General features: G+C 43.6%; 1 protein-coding gene across 1 annotated transcript; it reads left to right on the forward strand.

The window, feature by feature from the left end:
* Window positions 1–399: 399 nt before the first annotated feature.
* Window positions 400–25439, forward strand: LOC105934153 (solute carrier organic anion transporter family member 3A1). The gene is made up of 10 exons (XM_012874019.3): window positions 400–926; window positions 2451–2910; window positions 16603–16701; window positions 17634–17903; window positions 17990–18154; window positions 19960–20158; window positions 20299–20434; window positions 20527–20699; window positions 23221–23285; window positions 23557–25439. The coding sequence occupies exons 1-10, from the start codon at window positions 765–767 to the stop codon at window positions 23931–23933; spliced, it is 2106 nt and encodes a 701-aa protein (XP_012729473.2). The 5' UTR covers window positions 400–764; the 3' UTR covers window positions 23934–25439.
* Window positions 25440–26475: the final 1036 nt, after the last annotated feature.

Here is a 26475-nt window from a genome sequence, read left to right on the forward strand (position 1 = left end):
AAATTAATAGAGAATAGAGAAAACCGAACAGCTTGAAAAATGTGACCCAAAACAGAATATAACGATATCTACTCCGCTCCTGGAAAGACTACATTCAATTTTTATGCATTCCTAGATACCCCAAGTACACAACAAAAGGTATTTAAAGGCGAAATAAGATGCTTAAATTTAATCATGGTTTAATCCTAGCTAATCTGTTGACACCAAAGTTGCTATGCTATGCTATGCTATATATATATATATATATATATATATATATATATATATATATATATATATATATATATATATATATATATATATATATATATATATATATATATATATATATATATATATATATATTCATACCATACTTTAATCTGACAAATGAGTCTCATCATGTTCTAATGTATTGGATATGATTGTATAAAATGAGCACAGCAGCCTTGGGTAATGCAGCATCCCGGAAGTAGGGGAGCAGCATCCAGTCACTGTGCGTGCTGGCCGCCGTCATCCGTACACGCGCAGCTACGTATCCGACATCCACTGAGAGGACTGGTGAGGAGGAGGAGATGTCTCTGGCCGTCTCTCTGTTTGTGTACTCCTGAGCGGACTCTGCTCCTCTCTGCCTCCCCGCCGCGACGTTCTGTTCGGAAGGGAGCGTTCGGTCCGACTCTTCTCGCAGTAGCACCGTTTCATCATCACCCGAACCAGATGCTCTCCGCCGGACCGGACCCGCTCAGTTTCACAGCGACCGACCCCAGCGGAGCCTGAGCCGAAGGATGCAGGTTAAAAGCCAGATTTGCACAGAGAGACGGAGCAGCACGGACGACCCGGAGCAAGATGACAATCAGAAGAAGACCTCCTGTTTTTCCAACATCAAGATTTTCCTGGTGGCGGAGTGTGCGCTCATGCTGGCACAGGGCACCGTGGGCGCCTATCTGGTGAGTTAAACGCTGCTCTGGTGGAGGATCACAGCAACGATGCGGCTCTTCGTCTGATGCCATATTATTCCCATCCCATTACCATAATGGCACCCTTCAGTAAACAACGGCCCCTGATTGATGGCTTGCTGCTTCATCTAGCAGGGGCCTTGTGTGCGGTCTGCGCGACGCCAGCCGCGTCACAGCGCCAGTGCGCTCCACGTTGTTTGGAAAATATCTCTATGCGTCTGTGGACCGTGCGGAGCAGATTATGAAAGCGGGGTTCATCCTTCCTGCCGGCTCTGCTCCTCACTGCACAGAACAGCCTCAATAAATAATGCAGGAGGCCTTTCACACCGGTGTACACAGGCCCAAGAGATGACGTGATCTCCACAACACAGGACACAGGAGATTTTTTTTTTTCCTCATTAACACCACATTTCCTCTGACAGTGCCTCCCCCACTGCTCCGATATTAATAGATTGGCAGCAGCATTGTGTATCAACCCCGTTCAGTTTGTGAAGAGCACTGTAAAATAACTTGATGACCTCTGGTGGAATTAAAATTTCCTTCCATCTGATCCAAAACCTCTGATTTCATTGTGAGGGGCGATGACAAAATGCTGTGACTGAAGCCTCGTCCTGAGCTGGTAGAAGGCTTTCTATAGGGTCGTTCTTTCCTGCACAACCACCTGCTGAAAGTCTCTGTGTGATTTGTTCCCCCCCGATTTCTGCATGCTCAATGCAAGATTTCATGGAGCCCAAGGACATTTTTTTCTAGCTGTCTTTGAATGCATCCTGAAGCATGTGCGGAAACCATTTCAACTCGGTCGTAATCATTGCAGCTGTGAAAATGATTGGATAGGATCCAAGTCCTGTTAGGTTTGAGTTTTAAGTCAGTTAACTCAGACTTGGGAACAGGGTGCAGTTTGCCCCATGCCGATTAGGGGTGCTTTACTATTATTTTATCCTCCAGAATGTGAAAGACAGGCCTATACAATGCTAGCATGTCTTTCAGTAAGACGACACATTTCTTAACAGTTTAATTAAAAGGCATACGCCCTATACCAATTTCTGTTTTTTTTTTTTTTTTTTTGGTTTGTTTTTGTTTTGTCCCACTTGTTGCAGTTTGTTAAACAGAGTTCAGACTTTGACTAGGTCACTAAGAGACCTTGATTTTGCTTAAGGTGGACTTGGATGCTGTGCTTCCTATCATCGTCCAGCTACATGAGTCAAGAGCTCTTGAGCTCAAGGTCATAAACTGATTGGGGGGGGGGCACTTATCAGTTAGGGTATGGTGTCCAGCGGCCCAGACCAACCTACCACCACCACGACTAGGTTTGACTATATAAGTATTATGTTCTTTTTTGGTAATGCTGCTAGTTTCTTGCCAGATGTAATGGGATGCACATCTACCAAAAGTTCCACTTTTATATCATCAGTCCGTAGAGTACTTTTCCAACAGTCTTGGGGATTGTCAATGTGTTTTTGACAACCTTCACAATAGTGCTACCTTTAACGCCTGCTCAATCTGTTTTCCTGCCAGGTGAGCGTTCTGACGACCCTGGAGAGACGTTTCAACCTCCAGAGTGCCGATGTGGGCGTCATTGCCAGCAGCTTTGAAATTGGCAACCTGGCCCTCATCCTGTTCGTCAGCTACTTCGGTGCCAAGGCCCACCGGCCCCGGCTGATTGGCTGTGGGGGGATTGTCATGGCACTGGGGGCGCTGCTGTCCGCTCTGCCAGAGTTTTTGACTCACCAGTATGAGTACGAGGCGGGGGACTCGTGGCACACTGAGGATGGCAGGGACATCTGCTCCAACAAAACCAGGTCGGAGAATCGAGACTCTGGGTTTAACTGCGGCAACCGAGCCAACACCAACATGATGTACCTTCTGCTGATCGGAGCCCAGGTTCTGCTCGGCATCGGGGCTACCCCCGTCCAGCCTCTGGGAGTGTCTTACATCGATGACCACGTCCACAAAAAGGACTCTTCATTGTATATAGGTGAGTCGCATAGAGTTACTCTAACCCCAGGGTTCCACCGAATGCGGAAGCGTCGTGGTAGCGCTGCGTCTTCGCGGCTGATCACCGCAACTCTAGTCACTCAGTGGTTCCACCCAGCACACTGCAGCGCATTTTTGAAGTATCCCAAGAAGCGCCGTCGCTCGCCGCTTCCCTAAAATACGCGGCCGTTCATCAGTCTAGAACAGAAAGTCAGTTGATGAAAAGAGGAGTGGATCCGGTCGAGTTTACAAGTTAAAGATTACAGATTTAGGATCGCGTTCTACTGTGAAACATCAGTACTTCATTACATGTGGCTTCCGCACCAAGCCTCCAGCGGATCTCACTTGATACTGACACCGTGTTAGAGGAGACGTTTTCCTTGGAGGTAGAAAAGCACACCGTTTTATATTATACCACACATCCCTTTTATAAAGACATTAGATAAAGAGCAGACAAGCGAGACATGGGTAGTACTGGCTAAATAACCACTTCATTGGTTTGTCGTTACATTTGAAGCCTACAAGTACACCACTACCGTGCAGTGACCCAATCCTCGCATGATCCCAGTCAAACCGTGCAGCGGCGCTCCGCTCTGAATCACTCCCGGTGGAATAGGGTCCCTGGCAGAAAGCCCCGCAACGCTTCCGCTTTCAGTGGAGGCTTGGGTGAAGCACGCAAAATTATAGTCAAGTGTCCGTTTCCGCACATGCATAAAAAAAATATCAACTTAAAACATGATAGACCTTTTCTTCCGCTTATCTGAGACCTTGTGAAACATTTATCTCCCCAACAAGCATCTCCAACTTGGCGATTGCTTTGTTCTTTGGCTAAGCTTTCTTTCACCAGAACAGAGGAGCACCTTCTTTACTATGGAGTAGGTCCTAATCCATTTTCCCAGAGCCTGGTCCACTCTGTCGTTGTCTCATGAGCGAGACCCCACGGTACATGAACTGTCCCAGTTGACATAAAGACTGACCGCTTACCCAGGAGAAGGAGTCGGCCTTTTTACCGTCTGAGAACCTCGCTTCGAGCTCAGAGGAGCTGACTCTGCTGTACGCTGAATAAGAGAATAGTCTATGATGTGAAACGAGTCCGTTAAAGCCCTGTTGCTTCAAGGCTAAATGAAAGCTAAAGAAATAAAGAATTTCCTCATAAAATTATGAGGTGAGTCATGTTATATAGCGGTTTTATTCTTGATAGGAATTGTGTTTTTAATAAAGGTACCAGTGTCTGATGGTCCCCTTTAGAAGCTCTTACGGTTTGACAAAGAAGTGGTCTGAGGATGCCTGTATAGGATGCTGATTGCATAACGTGTAAGGCCGTGTGATAGGCTGCATCATCATCATCATCATCATCATCACCATGCTGGATGTAGCCATTTAAAAATCAATGCACATTATCAGAAACTACTCAGGTAGGCTCTGACCTTCACACCGATATTACGCCCTTTTCAGGAGCACATGCTGTGCAAAGAAAATCTGCATCGCCGCACCAGCTGCAGCAGCCTGGAGTGATGTCTCAGGGCTGGTTGGTTTTGTAACGTCGGGCGCCAGATTCTAAGTTTACCATCTGCTGTGTCTGCAAAACAAGGAAAATTATTTCCCAGGCTTTAGACTGCATTTTCTTTTTTGGCAACCTGTGCTAGAGCTAAACATGTTTTACTCTTAGTGGCAATGAACAGAACCTCAGCCTGGAGCGGCCTCAAATCTCCTGTTTCACAGGGTTACGGGGCTTTTTGCTCACCAGTTGCAAAGAGGGGTAAGAGCAGGGAAGAGAGAATCTCATCTACTGCTCATGTCATGTTTTCTCTTTTTTGGTGATTTTTTTTTTTACCCAGATTGCTTTACTCTGATGCCACAAAATAAAATCTATTGGAAGCAACTGTATCAGAAGTCAACTAATCAGTAATTAGAGTTCACCCCTGAGTATTTTGATCTCAGTACATATTTAGCTGCTCTGTTTTAGAGAACATTAGAGAACAAACAGCATCACGGAGACCGAGGAACACAGCAGAGTGGTACATTGGGGAGAATTTTTAAGTAGGGTTTAGACTATAAAACAATATCCCAAACTTTTAACCACTCAAAGAGCGCACTGTTCAGTCTGTCATTAGAAAATGGAAAGAGTAGGGCACAGCAGCACATCACCCTGAAAAGACCATCCCCACCACGCAAACATGGCGGCGGCAAAACCAGGAGGGACATGGAAGCTGGTCAGACTTGATGGGAGGGAGGCTGCAAGAGGCTTGTTAAAAGGGAGCAGGTTCACCTTCCAGCAGGGCAAGCATCCTCGCCAGGCGGCCGGAGCTATAATGGAACGGTTTGGATGAAAGGACATGCACACGTTAGAATGGCCCAGTTAAAGTTTGGACCAAAATCCAAAGAACCTGCGGCAAGACCTGACACGGAGACTCAGATGTCCTTTCATTCTTTTCGAACTTAGCTTGAGCTATTTTGCAAAGATGACTGGGCAATTCATTCATTCTATAGGTGTATGTTCAAGCCCCCAAAAGACTTAGGGCTAAAAATGCAGGCAAAGGTGGTAAATGCAAATGCACAACACACTTTTCTAAAAATAAAACCCAATATATTATCTTCTTTCCATTTCCTAATTATCTGCTCCTTCGTGTTGGGCGAAGAAGAGGTTGCATAAAGTACTGCGTCAGGAGGGCTTAAAACCAATCCAGTTGTAAAAAGCATTTGACGTTTTTCCTTCTCCACACAATTATGGGAGGCACTGTGAGCTGGAAAACAGAAGCTATCTGGTGGAAATTCTGTACAGGTGAAGTCAGGAAGACAATTGCGTCCTGTACTTTGCTTGCAGTCATATAGTTTAGGTTCCCAGGAGGAAAAGCACTTTCTGCAAACATCAGCAAACTTTCCCAAGCCGGCAGTAGAGCACTGACTTACAGTAACAACCAGGAGGGTTGACACAACGTGCATAATAGGCTGTCTGTCAACGTTACCACGGTAACAGCTGAGAGACAGCCTATGTGCCGTTCCCATTCTTCAAGCAGCTCAGCAACCTGCCATTAGCTGATCGCCGGCTGAGTAAACAGAGAGGAGCAAAAAAAAGAGAGGGGCCGAAAAAAAAAAAAAATCCAAATGGTGAACTTTGAATGAAGCGGTATTGTTGAAGCCATAATTGCAGTGTCATGGACAGAGGCCTTGCAGCATGTCAGACTGACAGCCCTTTGAGCAGCGGGCACTGGGAACCAGTCACTCCACTCTAACTGCTCTCTCAGCATCTTCTTCACAGTATTTTTAGGTTGCTTCCGCCGGGTCAACCATCATCAGACCACACTAGTAGACATGAGCCTCCCGGGAATAAAATGCACCAACAAAGCTGAATATTTCATACTTCATCACTCAGCAGGCCTGACACCGAACTCTGTGTGGGGATTGTTAGGCACCTGGCGGTGTTTATTTTGTGACTCTTATCTAATTCCTGTCTGATATGCGCCATTATATACAGACACACAGTTAACCCGCACATTTTTCATACCACTAGCTATATATAGATTTGAAATGGTTGTCATTCGACCAACCAGTTTGTTTTCTGAAGGAAGGTAAGACAGGCATCTCATAAAAGAAGCTAAAACGATATAAACGTGCCAGCAGAAAAACACGTTGATATTTAGACTTTATTAAAGACAGCATGTCGAAAAGAGACGGAATAAAGCATAAATTCTTCTTATAATTGCTGATGAGTCTCCACTGATGTTTAAGGATTTACCTTAGGTGATGATCTCCAAGTCGCGGAGCTTTTGACTCTTTAGCTCCCTCCACAGATTCATGCCAGGACTGTGGCTGGGTCACTTCTTAACATTAATATTACTTTCAGTTAGAAGACACATGTTGTACAAATTAAAAGATAATTTTAAACATTAATCTACTAGGGGTGTGAATAGTGTGGTGCTTAATGGATCACATGTATAACTGACTTTACATGTATCCATCCTAGGCTGTAGGTCGTAGGTCACTTAGGGCACCCCAAGAACGTTTAGAATTGGATAGTGATATATAGATAAGTTTATAGTCAGTAATATGCATTTTTTTGTGTGTCAGTGCATCGCACAACATCCCAGTAATACATGTTGTTGTAACTTGCCAAACTTGGAAAGGTTCGCAAGGCACAGCAAAGTATTCCCTGCAAGCTCTTAAAGTCACCTCATGGTGCATCCTCTGCAATAAAAATCAAATGTATAGTAAAAGCCATGGCAAATGAAACAGTGGCGGAGGAATACTTCCTGGGTACGGTAAGCAAGACAACAACCGATTTAAGCCTCTGAGCCATAATTCTTCAAGAAGAGTGAAAAGCGTTTGTTTGCCATTTTCTCAAACCTGTGCTGTCGCTCTTTCACAGCATCGTCCCTTCAATGCTTAAACGTAATACGCGTCCTTTCTCACCAACACCTCCGCTCCGTTCCATGCGTGCCGTCTGATCAAGCGGACATGTTGATCGGCGTGGCTGCGTCACGTGGCCGCGCTGCTGTCGAGCCCGCGTTGTCGTCTTTTAAAAAGCGCCCGCATGCTGTGTGCTGCTGACGGTGATGTTGTTTGACAAGCTCGATGTGGGTAAAGTGGAGTTGCTTTAAATAAAGCCAGGTGACTGGAACAGTTCCGTTCAGTTTAGCAAATACCTATCCAGATGATTAAGTGCGAAAGCAGCAGCAGCAGCAGCAGCAGCTCCGGAGCTCCGGACGAGATGATCAAAGTAGAGGCTGCTCTTTAGAGATCACATCTTCACCCACACGGATCAATGCAGCCTGAATGAGACACAGAGGACACAAGAACTGCTCCAGGGTACTCAAGTAAACACCCCTGGCCCTATGGGATAAAAAAAGTAATTGCCCCCTAAACCTAAGAACTAGTTGTAGTAGAACGAGCTGTCAACAGCCTGTTTTAGGTTTTATAGTTATGTCTCAATCGGCATTCATGTTAACTAACTTGGCCACTTCAAAGCCTTCTCTTTGTTTCTTTTGAGCCATTCAGAGGTGGACTTGCTGCAGTGCTTTGACCTATTTTCTTGGTGCATAACCCAAGGAGCATGAGCTCAAGGTCTCGGACTGATGGTCGGACGTTCTCCTGAAGGGTTTTCTGCTAGAGAGCAGATGATTACAGGAAGTCATCCAAGCCCTGAAGCAGCAAAGCATCACACTACCTCCACCATGTTTGACCATGACGTTCTGTTGTCTTGGCACGATATCCTACCGTGTGCGGTGTCCCCTAGGGACAAATGAGCACGCAGCCTGTTGAATGTGACGTGTAGCCAATCAGAAAGCGCGACAACGCAACAATGTTTCCCGAAACGTTTCCCAAGAAAAACAACACAACAGCTCACCTCTGTGTCATCGTGTCAAAAGTAGAGCCCCTGCTCTACCGGCTGTCGACACCCCTTTAACCAACGGCTTTTCTTTTTCTTTTTCTATTGTTTTTTTTCTCTCTGTTAAAATTAGTCCACACACAGTTGCCATAGCTTCTTCTTCGTCGGCCATGTTTATTTACGCTGAACTCCCGTTTAATCTCGAGAGGTTTTGCGAGATTTCCCGTCCGACATCTGAACGATCCTGAGTGAAATCTGTCGGCGTGTGGTGTGTTGTTCCCGCCGTGTGGCTGTACACCAACCTGTTACAGCCATGACTTTTTTATTGTCATGTGTGGGGTCTCTCAAGTTTTGAATGTTGAAATCTTGCCGTGTGAACCAGGCATTAGTGGCCAAGCATGAACATTGACCTTACCTGAGGCAAGTGAGGGCTGCGGTGCTGAGAGGTGATATTTTGTGGTTGACATGTAACCTCCTGGATGGGCCATTGGTGAACTCTTGAATTGAATGAATTTTGGTCAGCCTGCCACTTGTGACTAGATCTTACTGTACTTACGGGAGTATTTGCATTTTTCTCATAGAGCTAGGCTTGATTGGATAGCTTTTTTTTTTTTTTTGCTGTATTGAATTACGTCACCTTTTGAAAACTGCATTTTATTTCTGTTCAGTGCTAAAAATTTGTGTTGGGACCTGAACGATCTAAGTGGAACAAAGAGCATCTGCAAGGGGCCAAACACTTTTTCAAAGCGCCGTAATTGGACTGGATCTGTCAGAACAGTTTTCTAAATCTTATGCAAGTCCTTTGTGTGTGTTTTTTTTCTGAGTGCTTCCATCTTTCCTAATGTTTTTCCATTCAGTGGCCGATGCATCAGATCATTGTGCCTGCTGGCAGATTAAACGGAGGCAAAAATAGATTTAAAGCTTCAAAGTATGCCACATTGTTATGGGCAGAAAATGGCTGCATGTAGAAAGACTAACTTGCTCTTTAGCTGTGTAGACTCTAATGTCAGAGCCAAATTGTAATTGGATTATTGATTGCTGTCCCCCTCTTGACTGATAGGCTGAAGTAAGTAAGCTTCAACAGGCAACAAGGGGTCTGAGGGTCTGAACAAAGAAGCATCCATTAATGATAGACTTTATGGCGTGTTTTTTTAACGGCGATGCAGACCCCAAATAGTTTCAGCTTTACATGCAAATCGAGCTCAGCGTGTTCTGCTGCATGAGTGCTTCGATCTCAGCCTTGTAAGATGTTAATCATGTCCTGCCACACAGTTAACAATTTAGCCTTTCCTTAGCCAGACGGCAACACTGCTGGACACTCAAAGGCCTCCAGCTTCAATGGGGGCTCCAGGCATTCGCATAAGGTGTTTCAGGTTGAAATGAAGATTAACAATAATGTTTGGATGTGTTTATTCAATGCAATAGGCCACTGTTTCCATTTTATGAGACCCAAGCGCAATAGGTCTCAGGAGTAACGATGTCGTCGTAACACAGCTACAACTGAACATCTGTATCTGGAAGAAGAAATAACGTGATGCCGGTAATCTGTTTGTGTGCGACTGTAAAGGACTGGAAACTGGCACGTTGCCACCTGTGGTTTAAATGCGGTGGGGGGGGGGGGGGCTTACTGTAGCCACTTGATATGCAGACTGTTGCGCCACAGTGCTGTACCACAGAACACAAGCACTCAACGTTGTTGTTCTGAGGTTGGACTCGCAGTCCCTAAACACCGTGCAGTCATACAGCAGGAAACTTTTCCCATTTTGACACATTAGAAGCAAGCTTCAATGTGTTTTTTGAGGTATTTTATGTGACAGACCAACAACAAGTAATGTATTACTTGTAAATTGGAAAATTATATCCTATTTGTAAATGTCTTAAAAATAGAAATCTGAAAAGGGTGACATTTAGTACTCCAGATTCAAGAGTGTGTAGAACCACCTTTACACCCGTGAGCCTTTTGGGGTATGTCTTTACCAGATTTCAGATTTCAGAGATAAAGGTTTTGGCTAATCTTCTTTGCAAAAAAAAGATGGAGATTAAATCAGATTGGGTGGAGCACATCTCGTGTGGACATATTCTTCTTTTAATCATTTTTATTTCATGTACAGCGCTCCCTCTTTCCCTCAAGAAAACTAACAGAAATGCAAATTATTTTATTCTTTCTGCCATCAGGCTTTTAAATACAGCAGCAACTAGACGTATGCCAGGCATCGTAAACCTCTGTATGTATTTATTTATTATTATCTTCTTCAACATTGGTACCTGCTTAATCCATGTGTTTTGCTTCTTTGTTCTGGTACCCAAATGCAATATGATGTCACTGACAGTGTTCCTGAATGCCTGATTGACTGTTATCTTCTTGTCCTGTCAATACGACCGGTAGGCTTAAAAGGAATTGCCCTACGGGGATAAATAAAGTTGTTTGAATTGAATTGGATAACTCTTGCCACAGACTCTCGATTGGATTTGGGTCTGCACTTTGACTGCACCGCTTTAGCACATGACTGTCCCTTGATTTATCCCATGGTTAGGAACCATGCATTTCATTCAGGTGTGTCGGAGCAGGGACGCGTCGGTAAGTTGCAGGAGAGAAGTGGCACTCTAGAGTTACCATGGATCGCTAGGCTTCTTCACTGGTTACTTCTCTCCTTTGCTGTGTGTTAATTTAAGTGTAAAGCCTTGTCTTGGTAGATTTGCAGATGTCCTTTGCTCTTTTCATTGTCAAATATTAGATTGAACAGGTCTCCATGAGGCGTTCAAAGCTTGGGGATGCTGTTTTATATTCAAGCCATTCTTTAAATCTCTCCATACCTGTCTATTTTATCTTCATCTTAAAAGGTTTTGGATGTTATGATCTCCTAAAAGGATCTTCAGATTCAATCTGTATCAACATTTTGGACTGAAATGAATAACCTCAGACTGTGAACTTTAAAATCTGTTTATCTATAGCGACCATCGCCAGTTGAGGATGAAATATGAAAAACCCACCTCTAGCTAGCAGGTTCCTACAGTGGAAAAAAAGCTCAGCATTATTGGTTTCCTTAGATTTGTCATAGTTGCTCCGTCTTTTCCTAAAGTGCGGTGTTTGAACAAACCTTTAACAGACTTGCGCTTATCTGCAAAAAGGTTGGAGCGAAACAGAACTGTGGCAGACGCAGAGTGCCAAACTGTGACAGTACAGCCAGTTGCGATGCAGGAGTATAATATCACGTAACCCACAATATATTAGTACGGCGAGAGCAGTCTGCAAAATGTCCAGCTCTGAGTCTGAGCGGTCCAAATGATCTTCCCCTGCATCATATCCCGGCCTCCGTTCATCACTGTAATACGTCAAATGAAGCGGTGTGAGGCTGCGAGTTGAGAGTCCACTGCAGCAAAATGTTTTTACTCCGCCGGGGTTATTACTCTTCCACTGTAGGACAGCGGGGGAAGGAATGGACACTGACTCAGCACACTCGGTCCGTTCAGGCCGACCCAGGTTGTTTTATGTGAGCACCTTTGCCAAGAAACGGAGGGCCAGCGATTGAACCGCGCTCTAATGTGAGTCTGAGTGTGAAATTATTCATGTGCAGGGAGCGTGACCAGGTAGAGCCCCGTCCCGCACAGTGTGACCTCTCTGCTGCTCTATTTATGACTGCTGAGCACAGAGGACATATTATGGCTCTGGAATTACTATCATCTCCAGAATAATTCCCATCACTTGTGGATACGCCGTATTTTATTTGGCCTTTTTTATAGAAAGTGTCAGGTTAATAAAGAATCTCCTCTGGTGTTCTACATATTAGATCGTGAAAACATTTGCACACCTAGAACTTTTCCACAATTAGTCAAACTTCAGTGTATTTTAGCGGGATCATGGTTATAGTTATGGACCAACACAAGGTAATGCATAATAAGGACGTGTAATCATTAGGGGGTTTTATTTGTAAAAATCTTTTGCTTACAAGTACAAATTTGAACAGTGTGGCATGCATTTGTATTGAGCCCCTTGAACTTAATGCTTTGCAGAAACAGCTTTTGTAGCAATTTCAGCTGCAAGTCATTGCCGATATGCTACGCCAAACGTTGCAACTGTGCACAGGTACAGTATGTTTACCTAATGTACAGAATATTTTCCAGAGGAACCACCTAAACTCTTTGGTTTATTATGGTCACGTTCCTCCAGTTCCTCATTTGGCAGAAAGCCATTGAACTAGACTGATAGTCTTCAGCCTTAGGTACACTGCATCTGACCTGCAGCAGGTTCTCAGTGAGGTTCTCACTGCATCCAAGGAGCAATGTCGGGGTCTAGTAAATGTGTGTTGGTGGAGGAGTGCCAAGAGAAGTGGGTTACAACATATATATGTATATATATTCTTTTAATGTAGAACATTGTCAATGTTTGGTGTTTACCTGAAATTAAATCGCTTTTTTAAAAAAAATTGACATTGACGTGTAAACATATCTTTTAGAAGAGATAAATGTTTAATGGGGTGTCTCTAATCGGCTGTCCGAATTTTTTCCCAACTCACAAAGATTTAGGATTTAGCCAGACTGAGTTAGTCAGCCTTTCCAGCAGAAGATAACCTGACGTTTAGTAAGTGAGAAAGTGACCTGCATCATCAGAGCCTCGGTACCCCATGAGGTGCCACTGTTTCTCCGGCTTGACTTCAGCGATACTTCCTACCGAAGCAGCCGCTCACAGCAATAGCCAGCCATTCTGCCTGCTTTTCCTAGTTGATGCCAAGTATTTTTTTTTATTAGTCATTGTCACAGCATAGCAAAGCTTCCTGCGCATCTGTGTCAACAATATTTCGCCAGTTATGGTCCGCTGTTTCACTTTGAAAGGTGCTCTGGGCCCATCGCTTTGTGTGGCTGTGTATTGAGGGCGGTTGGGATCCATTAAAGATAAAAGCGTTGTTGTGCTGTTGATCCGATCAATTGGGCGCCTACTACCGGGTGGGCATTTACCCGCCATCCTACATCAAATACTGTACACATCATTGATTAAACATCATGCTTTGCCTGTTAGGCCCCCGGTGGAGGGCAGGGGGAGACGTAGGAGTGTGTTTTTGACAGGCCACCTGCCGTACTAATCGTCAGGGTCACATTTGATTGTAGATTGAATCAACCGTGATGGACCTCCCATCACTTGGGGCAGGATCTGTAGCAATTCCAAAACAAGATTGGACCTTTTCAATCATTTCTAAAAGAATAAATTGTATGACATTTGAAATCATGTAAAATAGCTGCGTTGGCAGGTATCAGTTTGTTGCCCTGATGCAATCTTCTAAATGTTTGTGCACAGCGCGCACACACACACACACACACACACACACACACACACACACACACACACACACACACACACACACACACACAGAAGCGCTTTAAAATCGAGAATAATCACCTGATAACAGAAACACCTCAAAATTGATCAAGATCTCAGTAGTCTTAAATGCCAGTATTTGTACAGTCTAGTTCACTAGCTCAGAATGTAATAAATCCAGTGAGCGTCAGAGGTTTACATAAACTCAATGTGGGTATTAATAGATTTGGGGCTTTTAATGATGCATTTGAATTGCCGTGTTTTCAGGGTGCATTTACTATATTACAACATACTTCAATACATCAATACAAGCCTTGGCTGTATGAGTTTCAGTTTATTGGGATGGACTGACAGCCTGTCTAGGGTGTACCCAATATCAGCCAATGACCACAGGAGCACTGATAGTGCATGGAAAAATGGATGGATTGATGGATGATGGCTCATATATACAAATAAGAACTTTTTCCTGTAACAAATGCAACATTTCGTTTGAACTGGCTCATTGTCTTGATGAGGACCGAGATTTTAGTTATGTTACATAAATGCAAAATAGGGTAGAGGTCAGGGCCATTCTGGTGGACTACTATCTTTATGTATTCAATAGCAAGTTTAAAAATGTGTTTGACATCATTGTCCTGTTGAAACACCCCGCTCTGTCCAGGTTTCAACCACCTCTCTGTTATTTGCGATAAAGCAAGATGCCACCACCATGCTGCAGATTCATTTCTCCTGTGTTTAAAAGCCTTAACTTGACTCCTCCAAACATTTTTCTTGCTAATGTCACCAAATAGTTTAATCTTTGTCCCCTCTTAGAATTTAGCACCGGTTCTTTCTGCCTTGGGACCCGCTTGGTGCATGTTGATGTAAAAATCACTTCACTGTGAACAGTCCTGCTGGTGTCCCAGCATTTTCCAGTGATGATCATCATTAACCGTGTTTTTTTCCTGAACAATATAACCAGTTTCTTTTTATTTGAGAGGGACATTTTGGGTTTGATGGTAAAAGCATGAAGACAGTTGACTTCCAGGATCCCAAACAAACATCAAAGTGAGTTTTTGAAAAGTCTCCCTGGACACACCTCTACAAAGCTTTGACCTCAGTCCTATTAACCATTAACAGACAATGCTTAATAGCTGGGCCTCTGCCATGAAGCCAACCAATTTAAATGAACTCTATTGTTTCTGCCAAGAAGTGATGGTAAATTTCCAGAAACACTTTTTGGCTATAATAAGCGTATTTCCTCTGCAACTTACCTAAGGAAATTTAAATAAACATATGGGAGGTGGTATGTACAGTGCTTTGAAAAAAAAAAAAAACATTTGCATGCTCAACACTTTCTTCTGTGTTGGCTTTTTTTAAAACCAAAATCATTAAAGACATTTTCTTTGGAAGGCCGGGTTTGATTTCAATTACCACACTACAGACTGAGTGTGTGGATGTGACATTTAGAACCAATAGATCACTTTAAAAGAACCTGCCTGGCAACATGAAGTAGGCTAAAAGATCTCAAAAATCAACACGTCATACCCCGACTCATCAGTCTGGGAAGGGTCACAACACCATTCCTAAAGTTTTGGGAGTTTATTGAACTAAAGTGAGAGCCATTATCCTCCCCGTGGGGAAATGTGGAACAGTGGTGAACTTTCACAGGAGTGGCAGGCCAACCAAGCTATGAGAGCTCATCAACGAATGAATCCAGGAGGTCAAAGAACAGTATTTAAGGCATTGCAGCCCTCTCTTTCCTCAGTTAAAGTCTACATTCATGATTTAACAACCTCTAGGTCTGAAAGGAGAAAAACGTGACTCAGACATTGTTTATGTTAGAAAAATAAAGCCAAAAAGAGACAGATAGCTCTCCCGCTCAGGAGAGAGATGTGTACGCGGAGGGGCGGAGTGATATTACACACTTGGGAAGAATATTTAATGCGCCTCATAATCCGGTGTGTCTTATAGTCTGAAAAATACAGTGGTTGTCCTGTTGACTGGTTGACGCACCTAAGCTGTGGATCTCTGCCGAAAGGCATCTTGACTTCAAACGTTTCATATCAGTAACTGGAACAGGTGCATTGAAAAAAAGAAACATGGGAAATCACAAAAGCCAAAAAAAAGGAACTCCCTCAACTAGGAGGTAATGTGAATAGATTTTCTTACATTGGTATCCTTACATTTCTTGTCTGACGATTGGTCAGATACTTAGAACCACTTCCTATTTGTGAAAGTATTTAATCGTTGAAAAGTGTTTGCCTGATGAAGGTCAGAAACAGAATGTACAATTTTTGCTACTTTGACGGTGTACTGTCCGAATGTGAACGCTTACTCTGGACACGCCCCCCCCAATGCCTGCCCATGCTGCCGGCCCTGAGCTCTGTACTAAACGGTAACTTTATATAGGCCTCCAGAATTTGAGTTGTTGTTGTTTTTTCAGATTTGCTGTAGAGTCATACCTCTCAGACAAATAATTACTTGAAACCAATATATTAGTGACCATGACATCATTTCGTGGAGGGTGGTTCTTCCAGGAGGGAGCAGCACCTCCGCTGCTCTGGGCTCATTATCAGCAGATAATTGCTTCCTCCAAACAAACGCACACACGCACACACACTTCTATCTAGTGTGATACATAATGGATAGCTCTTAGCAATGGCGCCAAAGCGAGGCAGCTTTTTGCATTCAGGCCATAACTGCAGCCGCTCTATGAGTGGTTCTCCATCCCCACAACACTCATACGCTAAGAAGCCATTTCCTGCTTGATCAGTCCTGATGCCGCTGCATTATCTAGTCCTAGATCAATACGTCCGTGCAACGTGTTGACTGTGCATTACTGTGCCCTTGGGAGACATAAATTTTGGAACTGAACAAAATTGCAGAAGAAGAGATCTGCATCAGGTTCTTCAAAAGCAGTCAGACGTCACACCACGCTGCCCTCTGCTGGAAGAGGACATAAAACACACGGGTTACCTTGCCAGCTTTTCTTTGCTTTTAGTAAAATTGAGGTTTTGATTTTCTTTCTTGTGCCTTACCTGATATTTAACATGTATTTGTCCCTTTTCTTTTAGGTATCTTATTTTCAACATTAGTTTTCGGCCCAGCTTGTGGCTTCATCCTAGGTTCGATCTGTACCAAAGTCTACGTTGATGCCGTTTTCATCGACACCAGTAAGTAGCCGTGTCAACATCCCACAACTTTCAGAACAAATAGGAAAAAAACTACATTTCATTACAGACAGTCATTAAAGAGTCTGAGTAAGACCTGTTTTTTTTTTCATTCATTCACATCCACACTTTATCTGTTTTCTCAGGAACAAACCAGTAGAAATGATTGGGGTCTGATGTTGAGTTTAAAACAATACTAACTTACATAAAATGTAAAACAATCAGCCACTCTTGTCCCATTAAGCAGTTTTTTTTTTTTTTAGGATAACTATTACCTCATTTTGAAAACCAGGCTATTTAACCATTATTCACATTCTTAGGCAAGTAGAAAAAAATATATATAAGCTATCTTATAAAAAACTGATTTTGTCATCCTATCAGACACACATAGTTATTAATGTCTAACACCTTTTATACAACGGTGAAGCATTACAATATATACCATATTGACTAAAAATGTCCTAAAAGGTAGAGGATAGGTAGCTAAAAGAAGGAGGCCTAAGAGATATGTGGAACACCACTGAAACCTGGGGAAGCTTGGTGTTTAAAATGTTTTAAATCTACATACTGATTGTGACCTGAAGGGTACGATTTAAATCAGGCATGTGAAGAGCCAACTATAGCAACTGTTGTAAAACATTAGAAATTGTTTCAAAGGCAGGGCTCGCATCAAGACACACTATAGCACCCCAGAGTTAGTAGATTCTTTGCTATTTTAAACATTACTGTCTCTGTACTGTCTAGTGGCTGTAAACTTTCCAAGAGCTACTCATACAGATGAATAATAGTAAGCTGAGAGAAGTTTTTTTTATTTGTATCCATGGGATTTTTAAAGGTGATGGCAAGTTTTCAACAGGGTTAGGATATGTTCGTTGTCACTTATCTCCAAAGCCTTTAAGAAATACTGATAAATTTCCCCACCTTTTTTTTTCCAGGTAAACTGGACATCACTCCAGATGACCCTCGCTGGATCGGGGCATGGTGGGGCGGCTTCCTCCTCTGCAGTGCCTTACTCTTCGTGTCGTCCCTCTTCATGTTCGGCTTCCCCCAGGCGCTGGACGAGCAGGACATGGACGCTCGAGGGGAGAGCGAGCAGGCCATGCTGCCTACTTCCTTAAGCCTGGAGAGCCAGGACTCTAAACCCAACGGAGACTTTCACGGCTTCGATGTAAACAGTGGACTATCGGTCTGGGAGCATCTGAGAGGTGAGGAGGTGAAGCGGCAGTAGGAAGAAAACAAAGGCGCAGTACTTTATTCTTATACCTTTCCTTTTTTTCCTCCATGCACCCAGTGATCCCCCGGGTAACCAGGCACCTTCTCTCCAACCCTGTGTTCAGCTGCATCACGCTGGCCGCCTGTATGGAGATAGCCGTGGTTGCTGGCTTTGCTGCGTTCCTGGGTAAATACCTGGAGCAGCAGTTCAACCTCACCACCTCCTCAGCCAATCAGCTGCTAGGTACGATGGGCATCCTCTTGACTTAATGTTTGACAAGTGAGTATTTGATCATTAAATCATTAGGGAGGAGCATTACTGAGAAGGAATTCAAAAGGGTAATGCAAGCAGTAATTCATCTGGTACAGAGTTTAAACCTTTTGTAGACTATTGTCCGAATTCTGGTAGCATATGTACACCACCAGTGACCAAGCGTCATGTTGGAAACAATTTGGTGCCATCTAAATGGTCGTGGATATACCCAATTCAGCTAGTATGCCTACTCCAACACCCACATTTGTACCTGTTGTATGAGTTATGATTATATTAACAGTTTCTGCTTAATTTATAATCAGTTTGACAGCCAAAAAATACAGATAATTAATTTATGACCTGTCAAGGGTGTACCCCGCCTCTCGCCCATTGAATGCTGGAGATAGGCACCAGCACCTCTCGTGACCCCACGAGGGATAGACGTGTTAGAAAATGGATGAATGGATGGATTGTTTATTCGTATCTGTTCAATCTGCCCCTGTGATGCATTTTAATTAATCAGAATTAATGAAATACAGCAGCCAAAATCAAGCCATGACCCAGAAACCTTTGGAGCTGCCGTAAACGCTCAGCTCTGCTCGCCGCCTCAGTTGGACGACAGTTTGCAGCTTAGCGACTGCAGCGACTGAACAAATGCTGTTGCACCAGGTCAGAGAATATGCACTGCAATAACATTTAGAGGTGTTTTGATGTGTGCCTTTAAGAAAATGAAATCTTCCATGTAACATCGGTGAGAGAGGCATAGAAAAGACATCCACATTGGAGATAATATGCTGACTTAGCAAAGAGCTGTGCTCACATTCAACGGCAGAGGTGGGTAGTAACCAGTTACATTTACTCCATTACATTTACTTGAGTAACATTTTGGAGAAAACATACTTCTGGGAGTAGTTTTACTGCACCACACTTTTACTTGAGTAAATATTATGAAGAAGTGTCGCTACGCTTACTTCGGTGATATTTTCTGACTACTCTACCCTGAAAGGGAATATAGTTTTCATTTTTTTTCTTCTTTTCAAATTAAAAACACAGAAAAGTGTGCCTTTTTCTTTATCCCTGTTTCCTCTGATACCCCTGAATAAAACGCAGTGCTACTAGTTGCCTTCAGAAGGAACCCAATTAGGATCTGGAGTCCAGCTCGGTGTAATTTAAACTCAGTTTAAATCCAGTTGTTCTGTAAAGCCTTCACTGATCTGTTAGAGAACATCAGTCAACAAACAGCTTCATGATGTTATATAGACAGGTTTATGGCAGGCCAATGAGAACTCTTTAATCTGTCATGTGAAAATAGAAAGACTATGGCACACCTACCAAGACATGATCGTCCACCTAAACTGCCAGGTCAAGCGAGGAGAGCATTGACCAGAGAAGCAGCCAAGACGCTGAAAAAATAACAAATGACAGTATTGGTAAGTTTCCTAGAAGGTTTGCTACAAGTTAGCAAGGACACAGCAAACATGTTGAGCAAGGTGCCCCATTCTGTTGAGACAGCAACATGCAGTGTGTGGCAGATACGTGTGTAGGTATGGGTGGCAGAAATAAAAAACTGCAAATTACCCTGAACGCAGCGGCCATACTGTGTAGCATCGGGGTGGAGGCATCATGCTTTGAGGATGTTTTTGATCTGCACAGGTACGGACAAGTTTTGCGAGGCACTGTATATGGTAATGGGATGTGTGAGGGAGTAATTAAAACTAGTCTAAATGAACTGCAGCATCTGTGTAGAACCGTCTGCTTGTAAAGAAATGATCCAGTTGACATCTTCTAATCTCCAGGCATGACAGCTATCCCCTGTGCCTGTCTGGGTATCTTCCTCGGGGGGCTCCTGGTTAAGAAGCTGAACCTCTCAGCGCTGGGCGCTGTCCGCATGGCCATGCTGGTCAACCTGGTGTCCACGGCCTGTTACGTCTCTTTCCTCTTCTTGGGCTGTGACACTGGGCCCGTTGCCGGGGTCACAGTGGCCTACAACAATGAGTAAGAACGATAAGTGACTAAAAATGTGACGGTTTCTGATAGAAAAAAGCAGCGTTTTCCCACTAGTTGTCCTGCTGATATGAACCGTATGTGGACCGTCTGTTCAGCCTGATCTCTGAGACGATCTTGCACCCCTTTAGGACGCTGCCGTCAAAGAAGCAACCCGAGTCACCCTGCAACAGTAACTGTAACTGCTATACGGCCTCAGTGAGTCCTGTCTGTGGCTCCAACGGAGTCACCTACATCTCAGCCTGCTTTGCTGGCTGCACTAAACCAGTGAGTGGAGACAAAAAGAAAGAAAAGGAGCTGTCTAGTGTCTTTTCCTGGTCAGCGAGAAACAAACAATCGCTCTCTTGTCTTTGTGTCAGAACCTGAGCAGCTGCTGGTGTATATCCAGCATCAGCGAGGAGAACGTGGCTTTACCGGGGAAGTGCCCCAGCCCTGGCTGTCAGCGTGCATTCCTCACCTTCCTGTGTGTTATCTGTGTATGCAGCATGATCGGAGCCATGGCTCAGACGCCCTCCGTCATCATCCTTATCAGGTAGGATGCCAATTTAGCCACAAGAGGGAGCCACAGACTCTTGGAGCTGGCAGAATGTGGCGATGTGAGTTGCAGCATCCTGTAAGGAACATTTTAATTATCATTTAGTTCATCATCAGAATAGGTTTTCTAGAGAGCAATACAGACAAACCCGGGATGTTTAGGTCACTTTTACATGAAGTTCCAAAGATAAAATATGCCAGTTGTCTGGAGTTGGGTTTCCATTTGGGGGCTGTTTGAATCTGGGCACATGCTGTTCATTTTGGCTTGGTCTGCTTCTTCTCCACATCTGCCACTTTATGCTGTCTACACATTTGTCTACAACCAAACTGAACTGGGTTTCACGGTATTAAAACAACCATTTTTACACATTTTCATATAACTTGATTTAATTAATGTGACTTAAAACAAAAAAAAATATATGGCATTGATCATTTTTAACAATGGTTTCTAAGATATTTGATTACTAGTATCTGGATTGTGATGCACAATGATGTGTTTAAAATTATAATAATTTACACATAGCAATAATTCACCCATCAGTTTTCTTCAGCTGAACATATTTAGAAAATTTAAAGATGAAATTCTGCCTCAGTCACTCGTCAACTAAAACAGAAGGTCTTTTTAAAAGAGTTTCTAACAGAGGGTTGGAAGACTACCAGAAAGTTAACATGCTTAATGAGCAGAATGTTATTGATTTGTGCTTTTATTACTCTTTAAAAAGTGACACTGGTTGAATAAGAGGCTGATTTTAATTGCGGGTTAATTAGCCGGGCCATTGGCTAGCCTGCATTCTGCTGCTTAACCCATCTGCCACTCTAGCCTCTTAACACCCCGGCTGTACTTTCCAAAGAGCATTAGTTTAAAAACAGCAAGAATTATAATAATACATTTTATTTAAAAGCACCTTTAAGAGCACCAACGGACACTAGACAAATTCAACAGTATAGCAACAATAAATCAAAAATAAGAACAACACATATTGAAAAGTTTCAATTAACAGGCAATTACAGAGAGTAGGCATTCTGGAAGAGATGTGTTTTCAGTTATACTTGAATTGAGAAATAGTGTCAGTATTGTGGATGTCCAAAGGGAAGAAGTTCCAGAGTTTGGGAGCCTTCTGCCCTTGGTGCTGAGACAGGAAAAAGGAACATTGAAGTGAATGGAGGAGGCGCTCCTTCAGTTTCAAAGTTATGGCTTTCCAAACCGCCAATTAATCTTTTGTAAGCAAGAGAAACACGTAGGGAACTTGTAGTGTGCTTAAACAGGTAATGGAGTGACGAGAGCAGAGTGGTTCTGCTTATACAGCTGGAGGAAACATTTCATTTGGAACTTTCTCTGGCATGTAATTAAACATAAAGGATTTTAAATGTATTTATATAGCACTTTTCAGTATCAAGTCGATTCAAAGTGCAGAAGACATTACGCCTCTAAAAAAAAAACACCTGTGAAGTCATAACCGCTAGCTTTTGTTCTCTTCTGCCAGGTGCACGCACGATACTGGTGTCATTTCAACTTGTCGCCAGAGGATGGCAGACGTTAGCAAAAATCCTAGAATTTGTGCAATGCACCTTTAAGGTTTTGAAAATCCTATCTTTTGAAAATCATGAAATACCTCAAAGCCAGTAACTAGTGTGTGCATTGGGGAGGAACACAACTGTATGCGATGTAGAAAGTAGAGGAGTAAGTGTTGTAAATGACATGCTGTTGTGCAGAAAATACATAAACTGTGGTCTCCAGCTCCAGTTCTCAAAGGCTGATGTTCTGCATGTTTTAGATGTGTCCCCAGTTCAGCACCTGAATTAAATTAAAAGCTCATTACCAGACCTCTGCAGAACATGATTACATACTGAGGGGGTAATTCAAACATTAATTCTGCTGCTTAGGAGCAACGGCGTGTCTGAAGCATGTGGGACACTGACTGAAATGGACACCCCTAATTTATGGACCCAATTAATAAATTAGACTATTGTCAAAAAGTAAATTTCTTTCATTAATTAATTCACTAAGTGAAACACCAATAGATTGATGATGCACAGATTGATGTTTTCAAACCTTTATTTCTGTCAGTTATGACGATTTTCTGCTTGCAGCTGACGAAAACAGGACATTTAAGATTAGAATATTACATCAGACCAATACAAAAATACTTGGGCTTCATAAAAAGTATGTTTAATTAGTGCTTAAAGGTTTGTGACCAATGAACATAAGGCGGATGTGTTTGGACTGTAGCTGGAGGCCAAAGTGACTGCATATTGGAAACAATAGATGATTGAAGTTTAAAGCTGCTGTTTTTCTACCGCCTGTTTTTTCTAGCTGCACTACACTGTTAACTTGACAGATCTGTTTTCAGATATTTTCTTTTTTTAGTTTTGTTTTCGGTCGTCAACTATGACAGTGTTAAAGCTAACAAGTTTTAAAATGCAGAGTCACTGCCCTGATGCAACTTTGGACCCAACACTGCTGCATGGACATTACTTTTGAACATTAATCACTGTTTTTGTTTTTGTTTCCTCCTCAGAACTGTAAGTCCGGAGCTTAAATCGTATGCTCTTGGAGTACTCTTCCTCCTCTTGAGGCTGATAGGTAAGAAATTATAGCTTTATTCACTTAAACCATGTCTTCACCCTCCCAAATGTTGTTTGGTCACACCTTCTGCAGTAAGTTCAGCCTGTTGTGTTGGCACCATGATTGCTCTGTAGTTTAGCAGAGGGACTGAGATGTCAGAGTGGTTTTTCACCTTCCTTAAGAAGTTTACCAGTCTGTCGGCTCAGACACAACTGCAACTTGAGCTCAAACCTGTGCTCTTCTTGGCCTTTTAACCTGCTGTCTGTGCACGATCCCCCTTCTGCCCCAGGCTTCATCCCTCCTCCTCTGATCTTTGGTATGGGCATTGACTCCACCTGTCTGTCCTGGAGCTCCGTCTGCGGCGAGAAGGGCGCCTGCATGTTGTACGACAATGTTGCCTACAGGCATCTTTACGTCAGCATTGCCATCGCACTCAAGTCCTCTGCGTTCATCCTGTACGCCACCACGTGGCAGTGCCTGAAAAACAACTACAGGAGATACATCAAGAACAACGAGGGCTACCTCACGCCCAATGAACTTTTCGCCTCCAATGTGACTCTGGACAATCTGGGTAAGGAGATTACCCAGAATCCAAGTAACAGGACAAAGTTTATATACAACCTGGATGACCAGGAGACGAGTGACAACATGGAGTCAGTTTTATAGGGGTGATTTACGCGGGGTCGGCAGGAGCTGTAAATCTACATCTGATCTGAAATACAGACTCTCTTTGGTGTTGTACACATGTAGAGCATTGTTCATCCAAAACATTAGACCTGTTGAAAAGAATAACGGGACTTTTGAAAAAAATCTAAATCGCAAACTGACTTAGTAACACATTTAGTCACTTGTTGTATATTTTCATCTTTCAATCTGAAAGCAATGAAGAAATATAATGCAGCAGGTAGACCTCTTTGGAAACCAAAAGTGTTGTGCTGGTTAGAAGTTCACATCCACACATTATTGCTATGAAAATTAATTTGGATCGTCATCTGTTTAGTATGATGATAAAGAACACCCCTCCAACCTTCTTCTTTTGGCTTTTCCCTTTGATGGGTCGCAGTAGCAAGTCATCTGTATCCATCTAACACTATCTTCTTCATTTACTTTTCTCAGACCAACCACTTTCATGCTCTCTTTCACTTTATATATAAATCTCATCTTTGGTCTCCTGTAGTCCTCCTGCCTGGCAGTTGCAGCCTCACCATCCTTTTACCGATGAACTCACTTCCCTCCCCTGTACATGTCCAAACCACCTTGGTCTGGCCTTCCTGGCTTTATCTCCAATAGATCTATCATGAGCTGTGTCTCTAATGTACTCATTCCTGATTCTATCCATCCTCTCCACTCCCTCCAGATCTGCCTCCTGTCATTTCCTCAGTGCCTCTCTCTCTAAGCCAGACAACATTGCTGGTCTCACCACCATCTTGCTCAACTTTCCTTTCATTCTCACTGATACCCTTTTATCAGGCAACACACTTGACACTTTGTCCATCTATTCCAACCAGCTTGGACATGTTTCTTCACCTCTTTTCCACAATCACAGTTGCTCTGGACTGTTGACCACAAGTACTTAAAATCCTCCACCTTTACCTCCACTGCCTGTAACTTCACAGCTCCACTTGGGTTCCTCTCATTCACACACATGTATTGTGTCTTGCTATGGCTAACCTCCATTCCTCTAGATTTTCCTCCACCTGTTCTCTGCTCTCACCACAAATCACGATATCATCCACAAACATCATAGTCAACGGAGATTCCAGTCTAATCTCACCTGTCAACCTGTCTATCACCACAACAAACAAAAAGTGGCTCAGAGCTGATCCTTTATTCAGTCCCACCTCCACCATGAACTTCTCTGTCACACCTACAGCACACCTCACCACTGTCTTACAGCTCTCCTTCATGTTCTGCACCTCTCTAGCATACTTGTCAGCTACACCAGACTTCCTCATACAATACCACAGCTTCTCTCTCAGCACCCTAACAAATACTGTCTCTAAATCTACAAAAACACAATGCAGTTCCATCTGACTCTCTTTGTACCTCTCCATCAACATCCTCCAAGCAAATACTGCTTCTGTAGTACTTCTTCTTGACGTGAAACCCAGTGTTGTAGTACTCGAGTCCGAGACTCGAACTCGAGTCCGAGTCATTAGCTAAATTTAAAGACTCGTGACTTGACTTGGACTTGAGCACTGATGACTCGAACTTGGACTCGGACTCCTACATTCAGATCATTCTGACTCGGAAATTGAGAAAAAGACTCGACTTTTTTTAATATCATTAGGCTATAATTTTAATATGTCATTAGAATATTATTTGATGTATGATTTTAATATCTAAATGTCGTACCGCGCACGTGACGTCACCATCTCATGTGCAACGCCCCTTGCCGCTAAGGAAGGGCAAACAGTGTGAGAGCGCACGTAGCAACCAGCCATTACACATGCAACAGATACAACTATATGACCGACTTTACAGCTGTTAAACTTTCACAAGAGGATGTCCAGGCGCCCATTTTACTGGTAGAACTGTGGAACAACATACCAACGTTCAGCTCAAACGATGGCTTGAGTGTCGAGGGCTTAGAAAGACTGGGAAACGGGCCGAGTTGATAGAAAGGTAAGTCGATGTTTTTCTCCTGCTCGGCGTTCATTGCGTCATCGGCCGTTTTTTTTTTTCTGTTTGTAGTCACCGTCCAGGAATCGGTATAAATTTTCCGGCCCGCCGAACAATTTAGTCCGGTCCGGTGGCCAAATGCATTATCATTATCCAACGGCTGTATCTCCTCGCTGCATCGACCGATCTTCACCAGATTTGTTGGGGGAACGCTGCCGAACGCGTTTGTGGGAATCACCCGGTGGACGGGCGAGGAAAATGCGTGACAGCATCTGCGGTGGCGGGCGGCCGGCGGTGCGCGAACCCAGCCGGCCGGCCGGAGCCGGGGCGGTGCGCGAACCCCGAACGCCGGCCAGCACCGCGGAGGTGCGCGAACACCGCCCGCCGGCTGGCACCGCGGCGGTGGCCAATAGGCCGGAGTGCGCTTGGCTGCGAGGGCCGATCGACGCCGCTTGCGGCTTTAACATCCTTCATATGCGGCCTATCAGCGTACCTCGAGTCGCTGTTGCGCGTTCCATAACAACAATGTTTAAAAACCACGGTTAGGAGACGTCTTAGACTTGGAAAAAGCGGTAGTTTTACCGAG

Source organism: Fundulus heteroclitus, chromosome 4 (genome assembly GCF_011125445.2).
Source record: "Fundulus heteroclitus isolate FHET01 chromosome 4, MU-UCD_Fhet_4.1, whole genome shotgun sequence".
Lineage (NCBI taxonomy): Eukaryota > Metazoa > Chordata > Actinopteri > Cyprinodontiformes > Fundulidae > Fundulus > Fundulus heteroclitus.